Genomic DNA, 12,772 nt, shown 5'->3' on the forward strand with positions numbered 1-12,772 from the left:
TTATGATTAATAATAATAAATATTTAATGTATATCAAGTTTATTTGTTGATCTCGGGTTTATGGGATTTTTCCTTAAACATCAGACTGCGCTGTTTTCTTTATTGGTTCCAGATTTCAGGTTCTGAACTAACCCTAGGTGTGTGTGTGTGTGTGTGTGTGTGTGTGTGAGTGTGTGTGTGTGTGTGATGCCCTGTTCAATGTTCTCAGGACTTTTCTGAATTAGGTGTGTGTGTGTGTGTGTGTGTGTGTGTGTGTGTGTGTGTGTGTGTGTGTGTGTGTGTGTGTGTTGAACAGGCGTCACATCCAGTGTGTTTTCCTGCCTCACACCCAGCGTTCTCGGGATAGGCTCCACATCAGCCAACACTCTGACCAGGATAAAGTGCTTACTGAAAGTGAGTGAGTGATAGTGTGTGTGTGTGTGTGTCTGTGTGTGTCTGTGTGTAATGATAGGTCTGAGGTTGCTTATCTTCCCAATGCATGAAGAGATAACTTCTCCACCCCAAGCAGACCCTTGAGCACATACACACACACACACACACACACACACACACACACACACACACACACACACACACACAACACATCCTCCACCTGCGCTGTGGAGCTGGGTGTGCTCTCTGTGTTGTGTTTTCGGTTCTCCTTTGTGAAGCCAGATGGGAGTGTGTCTTCTGAATTGCGAGAGTCTCCTACATTGCAAGAGGTAAGAACACAAACACACTCACAATCTTACACACACATACACACAATTCTGAAATAACTTAAATTTCCTCCACTGCTAACAGGCAGCCGTTACAGGGTGATGAGTGTTTGGCAGCGTTGGGCACCCAAATATAGCCCTAATCACCACACACACACACACACACACACACATACACACACACACCCCACACACACACACACACACACACACACACACACACACACACACACACACACACACACACATGCACAGACACAGGCCTTAAACATGACTTTGCATTGTGGGTGTGTGCCAGAAAGTTTATTTCACACACCCTGATGTGTAACTGAACATGTCAACACATCTTAGTGACAAAACCACAAGGACCACACATTTCCCTTAGTGCGCCTGTGTGTGTGTGTGTATGTATATGTGTGTGTGTGTGTGTTTTTGAGAGAGAGAGAGCGACCCCAGTTAACATTCCCCCCACGCCCCGTCTATATCTCCAGCGTTCTGTCCATCACGTAAGGATGAGGAGAGGGAGAGGAGGATGAAGGAGCGAGTAGTGAATAAGTAAGAGAACAGGAGCAGCTATGAAGGGAACAGCACTCGTCCTGTTTACAGCCACCGTCGCCATCGTCACAGGTACCACACACACCTTTACACTACAGACAGACAGTGTGTATAATGTGAGTCACTATTTCCTGATTAGCCATGTGCCTCTACTCTTGTTAAAGATATATAGCAGGGGTTAATCATATACAGGGTCCTCGTGTGTTTTAATCAGGAGTGGTGTTTATTTCTGCAGGATCGTTCAGTCCTCAGTGTGTTAATCATATACAGGGTCCTCATGTGTTTTAATCAGGAGTGGTGTTTATTTCTGCAGGATCGTTCAGTCCTCATTGTGTGCAGTCACATCATTCACTTAGTGTATTATTATTACTTTACGAGGATGTTCTGCAGAAAAGTCATTTACATAAGTAAATGACTTGTTTGTATCTTTCTCATTTGTAAGTCGCTATATATGGTATACTGTACTCTGATTAAAATAAACCATGCAAATAACATCTTCAGGTACTTTAAGGATTGAATAAATAAATGTCACAGGTTCAGCCCTGAAAGTGGTGCAACAGAAAAGTGTTCATCCTCCGGTCAGGAGATCGCAGGAGTCCAGAAGAGACAAATTCACCATTCTCTCTGGGTGGGAGGGGAAAACTCTCTCTCTCTCTCTCTCTCTCTCTCTCTCTCTCTCTCTCTCTCTCTCTCCACTGTCAATCACAGCGACACTAGATAATCGTAGCTCGTGTATGTGGAAGAGGGCGGATAGCGCGTTCCTCCCAGTGTGTCACACCGCCCTGTGGTGGCAATTTACAGGCAGTTGATTCGTTTCAGTCTCTGTGTATATCTCTTGTTCTTTCTGACTCTCTCTCTCTCTCTCTCTCTCCTTATGTGTCTACAGATGTTGTAGTTGGGGCAGATGTTTGTGCCTCCTGCCACCCGAATGCCACCTGCGATGACAAGACAGACGGCTCTGGAGGGAAAGTGTGTAACTGCATGTACGGCTTCGTGGGAAACGGCAGAACTTACTGCCAAGGTCTCATTCCTCCACTTCCTGTAGCATCTCTACAACTTCCTGTATCATTTTAAGAGCTCCTCATCCATTTTTGTATCGTATGACTTCTGTCTAGTTTTACGAACTTCCTGTCAGTGGTTATAAGGATCGTTATGCCCATGTAGTGTTTACAATGAGGCTTTCAATGCCAATCCTAAACAAAATAAAAACAACTTTACTTCTAAATTCGAATATTTTATTAATTAAATTTTGCTAGGTGAAATTTGTTATGTTTGTGTAAATAAAACACTTTTGATAGCTTGATTGTTTGGAAATATAAAGCTGCTTTATAATGAAGTTCAGTGATTTGACTCTGTATGTGATGATGTCACAGATAAAGATGAGTGTCAGCTGGGGAAGATCTGTGGCGATCACAGCAGGTGTCACAACACCTACGGCAGCTACTTCTGTACGTGTGTGTCGGGTTACAGCCCCACCAACCGCCAGGCCGTGTTCATCCCCAACGATGGCACATACTGCCACGGTGAGGTGCACACACTCACACTTCCACATCTACTATGAGGCTAACTGCTCTGAGGTCTGCGATGTCTAATCTGTCTGATGCAACTGAGCTGAACACAGGTCTGATTTGTTCACCTTCATAGCTGTGTGTGTGTGTGTGTGTGTTTTCTCACAGATGTGGACGAGTGTATCGTGGACGGTGTTTGCGGTGAAGGCGGTGTGTGTCTGAACACAGCCGGTGACTTCTACTGCACGTGCAGAACCGGATACACAGTTCAGAATGGATCAGAGCCGTTCCACCGTCACAAACAGTCTGCGTACTGTGAGAGTGAGTACTCAAACACACACACACACACACACACACACGCCCTATTGATATGTTTCTCTAAATAATAAGTGTTTTTTATAACAGACACAATATTCAGGTTTGATATTCAGCATTGTTAAAACGTCTTGAACTATCATGATATAAATAAAGGGATAACTCTGTGTGAGTGTGTGCACGTGTGTGTGTGTGTGTGTGTGTGTGTGTGTGTGTGTGTGTGTGTAGTGGTAGATTGCGGTCCCCCTCCCTCTGTCCGTCACGCAGTTCAGGTCCCTCCGTTCCTCACTCATTACGGCAGCATTGTGCAGTTTGCCTGCGCAGATGGTTTCAACAGGACACGCGGAAACGTCGCGGCCATCTGTGGCCCTGACGGACGCTGGAGTTTTCCCAGCATGCACTGTGAAGGTAAACAACAACAACAAGAACAACAATAACAACTGCTACAAGTAAAACAGCCACCTAAACCTAAATAGCAGTCTTTGGTATTATCGCGTCTGATATCCACTGCGATAACATTTTTTGAGAGTTGGAGCCACACACAAACACACACACACACACACACACACACACACACACACACACACACACACACTCCGCACTCAACAAGGGCGGAGCTTAGGTTACATTTGATCAGCCAATCACAAACTGGATCATTTCCCATTAGACCTTAACAAACAAATTGTTTAGCATATTTTGCTAGTTTGAGTTACAATAATAGAGGTTAACATTAGCAACACTACACTAGCCAACTGTAAACACCACCCCGTCACTCAGTGTGTGTGTGTGTGTGTGTGTGTGTGTGTGTGTGTGTTTTCAGAGGTACAGTGTGGTGTTCCTCCATCGTTCCCTCACGCAGTAATGTTGTGGAATGGAGTCAGTAATGTGGGGGCAGAAGTGCGATATCAGTGTGTGGAAGGTTTTTATAACACCGGACACGAGGAAGTGTGTGTGTGTACGAGCAGAGGAACATGGAGCCTCCTGCACTTCCTCTGTCAAGGTAGTACTGTATATTTATATTTACACTGGACCAAGTTTATACTGAACAACATGAACAAGGTGTGTGTGTGTGTGTGTGTGTGTGTGTGTGTGTGTGTGTGTGTGTGTTAGAGATCCGTTGCGGCCCCCCACCTCCTCTCCTCCACTCTGTAGTATTATGGGATGGCAGCAGAAATATCGGCTCTAAAGCTCTGTATGAGTGTAAAGCGGGATATCGCAGTGTGGGAACAGGAAGTGTGTCGGAGTGTGACTCTCACGGGCGCTGGACTGATACTCGCATCACATGCAAAGGTGCACACACACTTCTCTCCATCTGCTTGTGTAATTATGCTAACAAGTTATTCACGCCATTAGTTATTTAAGTGATTGCTATGTGTCTCAGATACCCAGTGCACACTGTTGTGGTTTAATGTGCCCTCATCCACTTTCCTTCTGGAAAGAATATATATAGAATATGGCCTGAAACAGGGACTGGGCCACTGATCAGGCCTTGGGACAGAAGCAGTGTCTGATAGTGATGTTGGGGCAGTGCACAGGACCAGTACACAAGTGTTACAGCAAGGACAGCATTGGTACCCAAAACCGATGGTGAGGTCAGGATCAGCACCTGAGACTGGGACTGGGACAGGATCATTATTTGAATCTGACACTGGGACTGGAATAAAATCAGTACTCGAGACTGACATCAAGACAAGATCAGTACCTGAGGCTGTGACTGGGACAAGATCTGACACTTAGACATACTTGTTGCTTGTGACCGAGACAGGACCATTGCGTAAGACTGATGGTGGGGCAGGATCAATACACAACACTGGGACTGATACTGGGACAAGGAGACAGGTGCCTGAGACAGAATGGGACAGAATCATTGCTTGTGATTGAGACAGCAACAGTGCATAAGTCTGATAAGTTTGCAAAATCAGAGCCAGAGACTGGGACAGGATCAGTGCCCAAGGACTGACAATGGGAAAAGATCATTGGGAAAGGGAGATGGGAAAGGTCCAGGGCAGTAAGAGAGACCAAGCCATAAGCAGAGACAATGCCAACTTGTATGAAGTTGATGTACCTTTCAAAGTCTGCAGATTAGTGTTGAAATGCTGGGCTGCATGTATGCATGTCTCTTTTTGGCCAGCTCTCTCTCTCTCTCTCTCTCTCTCTCTCTCTCTCTCTCTCTCTCTCTCTCTATGCAGAGATCCGATGCTCTGACCCCCCTGTACTGCAGCACGCTGGCCGGTTGTGGGATGGCAGTGTGCGCGTTAGCAGCTCTGTACTTTATTACTGTAAGGAAGGATTTTATCCTGCACTGGGAGAAAATAAATCAGTGTGTACTCAGAACGGTTCATGGAGCAGAGCTACTCTGTTATGTCGAGGTAAAATGGCTGTTACACAATTAACCGATTACTGGTTTCCATCTGTTACTTGATTATCAGGATCCGTCTGTTACACAGCTAGGTGTTTACTTTACTAGTGTCTCTGTTTCATTGCAGAATTCATCAGATCGGGGTTTGTTACTAAATTGGCCGCTTATTTTTCCACTTACAATTAGGCACTGTCTTTAAATAAGTCATTTACTGCCGTTACACAGTTAGACAGTTACTGTCTCTGTTGTAAAGGTCTCAGTTAGTCTTTTATCATCATCGTTACACATTGCTGTGTGTTAGCTGTACAGTCTGAAAATGTGTGTCATTTGTTTGTGTAATCCATCACCCCCATGTCTGCAGAGATCCGATGCTCTGACCCCCCTGTACTGCACCACGCTGGCCGGTTGTGGGATGGCAGTGTGCGTGTTAATAGCTCTGTACTTTATTACTGTAAGGAAGGATTTTATCCTGCACTGGGAGAAAATAAATCAGTGTGTACTCAGAACGGTTCATGGAGCAGAGCTACTCTGTTATGTCGAGGTAAAATCACCAGCAAGCTGTAAATCTCTGGTGCTGTAACCTTTCAGTGACTGTATTTACTACAATTAGCATATCTGTTATTCACTTAGCTACTTTGTGTTTCTGTTTATTAGTCACTGACTCATTTAGTGTGTTAATTCTGTTACTTAATTCTGTAACAGTTCTGTTTCACGTGGTCCCACAGCGTTGTGCAATTAGTTACTAAACATCTCTGTTACACAATTAGCATTTGATCTGACACACACTCCACTGTATGAGATACAAGGCCTGATCGTGGCCTTTTTTCACCCAAACACTTCATATTTCTCTCTGCAGAGATCCGATGCTCTGACCCCCCTGTACTGCCCCACGCTGGCCGGTTATGGGATGGCAGTGTGCGTGTTAACAGCTCCGTACTTTATTACTGTAAGGAAGGATTTTATCCTGCACTGGGAGAAAATAAATCAGTGTGTACTCAGAACGGTTCATGGAGCAGAGCTACTCTGTTATGTCGAGGTATTATCTACCAATCTATGAGCATGATTTATTGGTATTTTCCCAGTAAGGAAATATATATATATATATATATATATATATATATATATATATATATATATATATATATATATGCAGACATTTCAGGAATTACAGTCAGGTCAATAAGTATTTGGACAGTGACCGTTTTTGTACTGTTGCCTCTGGATTTGAAATGAAGCAATCAGGATATGACTGAAGTGTCGATTTTCAGCTTTAATTCAAGGGTTTAACAAAAATATTACATGAACTGTTTAGGAATTACACCATTTACTGTAGAATCCCTCCTTTTCCACAGGCTCAAAAGTAATTGGAAAAACTAACATAATTATAAATATAAGGCTTATTTTTAATACTTGGATGCAAATCCTTTGCAGTTAATGACTGCCTGAAGTCTGGAACCCATGGACATCACCAAATGCTCAGGTTCTTCTCTTGAGATGCTTTGCCAGGTCTTTACTGCAGCCGTCTTCAGGTATTACTGTCTGTGAGTCTTTCTGTCTTTAGTTGCTGGTTGTCTGTGGGTCTTTCTGCCTTCAGTTTTGTCTGCAGGAATTGAAAAGCTGCTCAGTTAGGTTGAGGTCAGGTGACTGACTGAGACATTTAAGAACATTTAATTTCTTTGCATTAAGAAGCTCTTGGGTTGCTTTCACTGTACGTTTTGGGTCATTATCCATCTGTACTGTGAAGCTCTGTCCTATCAGATTTGCAGCATTTGACTGAATCTGAGCAGAAAGTAAAGGTCTATACCCTTCAGAATTCATCTTGCTCCTTCTATCAGCAGTGACATCATCAATAAACACCAGTGACTCAGTTCTACTGGCAGATACACATGCCCATGCCAGAACACTTCCTCCACCATGTCTGACAGATGATGTGGGATGCTTTGTATCATAAATCCTTCCTTTCATTCTTCATTCTCTTCTCTTCCCATCATTCTGGTACAAGTTAACCTTGCATCAAAACTGCTCAGGCTTTTTTTTTTTTTTTGCCCAAAAAGTGTAATCTGGCCTTTCTGTACTTGAGTGTTACCAGAGGTTTACATCTTGAGGTAAACCATCTGTATTTACATTCATGAAGATGTTTCTTGATTGTAGACTTTGACAATGATACGCCTACCTCCTCCAGAGTCTTCTTCACTTGGTGAGATGTTCTAAAGGGTTTTTCTTCAACAAGGAAAGAACTCTGCGATCATCCACTTTAGATGTCTTCCGTGGTCTTCCAGGCCTTTTGGTAATGCTGAGCTCACCAGTGCGTTCCTTCTTTTTAAAAATGTACCACATTGTTGATTTGGCCACTCGTAAAGCTTCTGCTCTCTCTGATGGATCTGTTTTTTGAGGGTTTTTTTCAGCCTAATGATGGCCTCCTTCACTTACATCATCACCAACATGGACCTCAATGGCATATTGAGAGTTCCCATGAACAGCTACCAAATGCAAATTCAACACTTGGAATCAACTCCAGATCTTTTATCTCCTTAGTTTGTCATGTAATAATGAGGAAACAGTCCACACCTGGCCATGAAACTGCTGATCCGTCAATTGTCCAATTACTTTTGAGCTTGTGGAAATGGAGGGACTTGGTAAAAAAAGGCTTTATTTCTTAAACAGTTAATGTAATATTTTTATTAAACCCTTTGGATTAAATCTGAAAGTCAACACTTCAGTCACATCGTGATTGTTTCATTTCAAATCCATTGTGATGGTGTAGCCAAGTATAATTATTTAAATATTACACATTTACTCACTGTTAGCCAGCTGTGTATCAAATTGTATACCACAGTGGCATATTTTTATCTGATATTTTCATCTCATGTTATTTTTTTGCACTAAATGGAAATAACAGATTACAGTTCAGGTTCCTCATGTCATTGAACTGCAGCAGAACAGACCAACAGCTAATGTCTCTGTTAGCCAGTTATATTTATCCCCTTTGCTGTGTGAAACATGAGGCCTGAATTTGTGGACTTTTTTACGCCCTCTACTCTCTGCAGAGATCCGATGCTCTGACCCCCCTGTACTGCCCCACGCTGGCCGGTTGTGGGATGGCAGTGTGCGTGTTAACAGCTCTGTACTTTATTACTGTAAGGAAGGATTTTATCCTGCACTGGGAGAAAATAAATCAGTGTGTACTCAGAACGGTTCATGGAGTAGAGCTACGCTGTTATGTCGAGGTAAAATGGCTGTTACACAATTAACCGATTACTGGTTTCCATCTGTTACTTGATTATCAGGATCCGTCTGTTACACAGCTAGGTGTTTACTTTACTAGTGTCTCTGTTTCATTGCAGAATTCATCAGATCGGGGTTTGTTACTAAATTGGCCGCTTATTTTTCCACTTACAATTAGGCACTGTCTTTAAATAAGTCATTTACTGCCGTTACACAGTTAGACAGTTACTGTCTCTGTTGTAAAGGTCTCAGTTAGTCTTTTATCATCATCGTTACACATTGCTGTGTGTTAGCTGTACAGTCTGAAAATGTGTAATCCATCACCCCCATGTCTGTAGAGATCCGATGCTCTGACCCCCCTGTACTGCCCCACGCTGGCCGGTTGTGGGATGGCAGTGTGCATATTAACAGCTCTGTACTTTATTACTGTAAGGAAGGATTTTATCCTGCACTGGGAGAAAATAAATCAGTGTGTACTCAGAATGGTTCATGGAGCAGAGCTACTCTGTTATGTCGAGGTAAAATCGCCTCTCTTACGGAGTTCCTCACTGTACCTGCGTTGGTGTACACACTTGTGGTTAACTTGCTTTGTGTGTGTGTGTGTGTGTGTGTGTGTGTGTGTGTGTGTGTTCAGAGGTACTGTGTGGTGTTCCTCCATCATTCCCTCACGCAGTAATGTTGTGGAATCGAGTCAGTAATGTGGGGGCAGAAGTGCGATATCAGTGTGTGGAAGGTTTTTATAACACCGGACACGAGGAAGTGTGTGTGTGTACGAGCAGAGGAACATGGAGCCTTCTGCACTTCCTCTGTCAAGGTAGTACTGTCCGTGTATATTATATACTATTATACTGATGATGATAACCTGACTGAGGTGTGTATATGTATGTGCGTGTGTGTGTTTAGAGGTGAACTGCAGTGAGCCCCAACCTCTCCCTCACACACTGCTAGTGTGGAACGGCAGCTCCTCTCTGGGCTCTGTGGCTCTATATGAGTGTGAAGCTGGATATCGGCGTGTTAGCACAGCGAGAGTGTCTGTGTGTGGTTCCGACAGCCAGTGGAGTCCTGTACAGCTGCACTGCGAAGGTACACACACATACACGCACACACACATAGACAACATACACATTCACACTGCACAAAAAAGTACTTTCTCTACACCTTCTTCCTTGTAGTGTACTGCGGTCCGATTCCTATGCTGCCGAACGCAGAGGTTCTCTGGGAAAACGGCAGCGTCGCCATCCATCACTGTGTTAAAGGTTATTACAGACATACAGGAAGTGACGTATCAGTGTGCAACACCACAGGAAGATGGCAGGTGGCCACTATGCGCTGCAGAGGTAGAATAACATGTCCTATGCACCACTGAACTTTATTATTCTTCGTGATAGTAACGTTTTGATTATCGGTTACACAATATATCATGATACTAAACAATACCATTAGTAACATGGCTATGTGTTTAAGGTCTGGGGAACACTGTTGCTTGGCAACCTGGAAATAGAGATGACAATCTTAAGCTAGTTAATGACATAATAAGCAAACCACATAGCTACAGCGTAGTACAGTGTAAAGACACAGTGAGAGCGAAAACGAAACAGAACTATCTGAAAGATCAACACTTTTTTGTTTTGTTTTTTGCAACAGAGCTGAAGTTCAGCATTCAGAGTTTGTCCGTGTTTAATCAGAAATGTCTGAGCTGGAGGACGGCTGCAGAATCACAAGGCTACAAACAGCAGTACACGGCGAGTTCAACAATAACACACACACAACACAGTACAAAAGAAACACACAAATACTAGTGGAAATAAATCTGGTGTGTGTGTGTATGTGTGTGTGTGTTTAGGTGGTGTTTATCGGTGTGAGGGGTTTCGATCCCTCGTTCAGTGATCGGCATAGGAAAGTGTTTAGCTTGTCAGGGTTACATCCCACTGTGTGTTTGAACCTGCAGCCCATCACCAACTACACTATCACTGTGACTTCAGTGGAGACCGGAGACACGGCTACTGTTACTGCTAACACCAGCATACCCGGTACACACACGCAGACATTCTAACTTAACCTCAGTAACCAGTAAAAGCGTTTCCTTATGCAGACCAACCAGATGTCCTCACGAGGTCCAAACAGTCTGAGATTCCTATCCTTGTGGGAACATTACATGTTTATCTAGTAATTTATAGCTAGAAATTAATTGTGTTGGATGTTTCCTTAGGAACATTTTGCAACAATCTTTTCCTTTGAAGTAATATTAATTTATTTGGGATTAGGCAAAGTCACACCTTGTCGTAGTCCATGACCAAACCACTGTTTTGTTCCTTCGTAGCTCCACCCACTCCCGAGGTCGGGTACAATGAGGTTGATTCCCACCGACCAACTCTACGATTACGAAGAGCCACCAGTATGCTGGACCCAATTTGGTGAGGAGATACAGATATGGAAAAGAGCACAGCTACTCTATAGAGAGCTTTTCAGGTTTCTCCAGAAACAGACAGCTTGAATTTAGCAAAAAAAGTGGCATGTGAGTTCAGCTCATGCATACCGTATGTACTATACATACGTATGTGTATAAGGCAGTTAGTGCTCTCCTATGAGTGTGTTAAGCCACCGTGATAATATGTAGACGAAAAGCAGAGGTAAAATGGCTGCCTTCTGCATGGTGTAGATGTTCACTTTACTCAAAAATGCTGTTGTGTGTGTGTGTGTGTGTGTGTGTGTCAGTGTATATCAGGTGATCGTGGTACCCGTAGTGGGCGTGTTGGTGTTCGACTGTACCTCGTCTCGTTTCTGTGGCGGCGAGTACGTTGCGGCTCAGCTGCAGGTTTGTGAGCTCGGCTTGGAGGTGAACTTCACACTGGGGAACCGAGAGCAATACGGACCCTTCTACAACGCTCCACTGGAGAACGGGCAAGATTACTACATCATCCTGCGCACCGTCTGCACCTGGGGGCCGGTAACCTTTCCAATGTGCATTTATAATTATTGATCATTATAAATATTAACAATTAGAAATTATTATTTAGAGTGATATGTTTTGATTTATATGTTATATGTGATATATATTTTCATAGATATTTTGATGATGTCACTTTAGCGTTAGCTATAAGTAACATAAATGTGTGGTGTTTTTAGGAGAGAAAGCAGTCCTGCGTTATCTGGGCCAAAGCCAGAGGTGAAATTGTTATTATTTTTTTTAAATAATGATAACAGCCTAAATAAGTATAAATAATAAATAAAGATTTCCTTTGAATACTTGTTTTGTTTTTTTACAAGTCCTTGTAGGTGAACATATCTTTTTTTTCTGTTATTTACGTATAAATCTGTTTTGATTTAGGAACCTTCTACGCAACCAGGATTTCTGCTTTGGTCACGTTTGGCTTCATCGGCGCTCTGGGTTTCTTCAGCATGATGGTTTACGGCTGCTGCTGGTCAGAGTCTTAGTTTATTGTTTCTAATGCACCCTTGTCCACTTCTCTATCCAGTACACGTGAGCACAAAGTAAAGACTATGGAGACCTTTTTAAAAAAACAAAACAGGACCACAGTCTAATTTGGCAGCAACGGCAATGTAGATTAAGTTAATTTCTCAGAGATTCATATCAACTTCTAACTAGTCACTTTTCTGATAACTACGTAGTATACTAATTATAACCTAACATCCAGGAAGTAACTTTACTGTGTAAATGTTTTTCTGGTTTAACCAAAAGAAAAAAATCTACGTGATGTACATACACCCACACCCTCAAAACTCAATAAAAGGCAAAACTCCCAGCGAAAGAGTGAACAAGGGCCTTCTAGATCATTTTCTTTCAAAATGTTCAGTTGAGAAGAAATGGGAAGAGGAAGTCAACAAGGGTGCAACAAAAACAGAACTGATAAACAAATAAAAATCCTACACCATTTCTTTATGCTGATTTCTCTCGCTCTCTGTCTCTCTCTCTCTCTTTGTGTAATACAGGTTTTGGAAAGGACACAGATTTTGAAGGAATATGTGTTTTATGTTATTTATAAAATTATTCTTTTATCGTTTCGAAAGTGTTCATTGTTTTTGTTTGTATTTTTGTTTGCAATAAAAATGGTTTCTTAAATAAAAAAAAAAGTTTCTGCCCTCCATATTAA

The 12,772-nt window shown here is 42.7% G+C and overlaps 1 protein-coding gene across 8 annotated transcripts; it reads left to right on the plus strand.

Annotated features, from left to right (window-relative positions):
* Window positions 1-558: 558 nt before the first annotated feature.
* susd1 (sushi domain containing 1) lies at window positions 559-12,740 on the plus strand. Of its 8 annotated transcripts, XM_053674494.1 has the most exons (23): window positions 559-701; window positions 1,190-1,325; window positions 2,140-2,274; window positions 2,627-2,776; window positions 2,930-3,082; window positions 3,305-3,484; window positions 3,897-4,076; window positions 4,187-4,366; window positions 5,266-5,445; window positions 5,797-5,976; window positions 6,292-6,471; window positions 8,483-8,662; window positions 8,999-9,178; window positions 9,295-9,474; window positions 9,564-9,743; window positions 9,833-9,997; window positions 10,305-10,402; window positions 10,504-10,690; window positions 10,981-11,074; window positions 11,376-11,607; window positions 11,787-11,826; window positions 11,989-12,082; window positions 12,612-12,740. In XM_053674494.1, exons 2-23 carry the CDS (start codon window positions 1,274-1,276, stop codon window positions 12,634-12,636), a joined length of 3,225 nt encoding a protein of 1,074 aa, XP_053530469.1. In that variant the 5' UTR covers window positions 559-701; window positions 1,190-1,273; the 3' UTR covers window positions 12,637-12,740. The 8 variants fall into 8 exon arrangements, with proteins under 8 accessions (XP_053530469.1, XP_053530470.1, XP_053530471.1 ...); XM_053674495.1 differs by lacking the exon at window positions 559-701 and having other exon boundaries at window positions 1,034-1,325; window positions 11,376-11,621; XM_053674496.1 differs by lacking the exon at window positions 559-701 and having other exon boundaries at window positions 1,034-1,325; window positions 10,609-10,690.
* The last annotated feature ends 32 nt before the right edge of the window (window positions 12,741-12,772 follow it).

The sequence above is a fragment of the Ictalurus punctatus genome, chromosome 22, assembly GCF_001660625.3.
Source record: "Ictalurus punctatus breed USDA103 chromosome 22, Coco_2.0, whole genome shotgun sequence".
NCBI classification, from domain to species: Eukaryota; Metazoa; Chordata; class Actinopteri; order Siluriformes; family Ictaluridae; genus Ictalurus; species Ictalurus punctatus.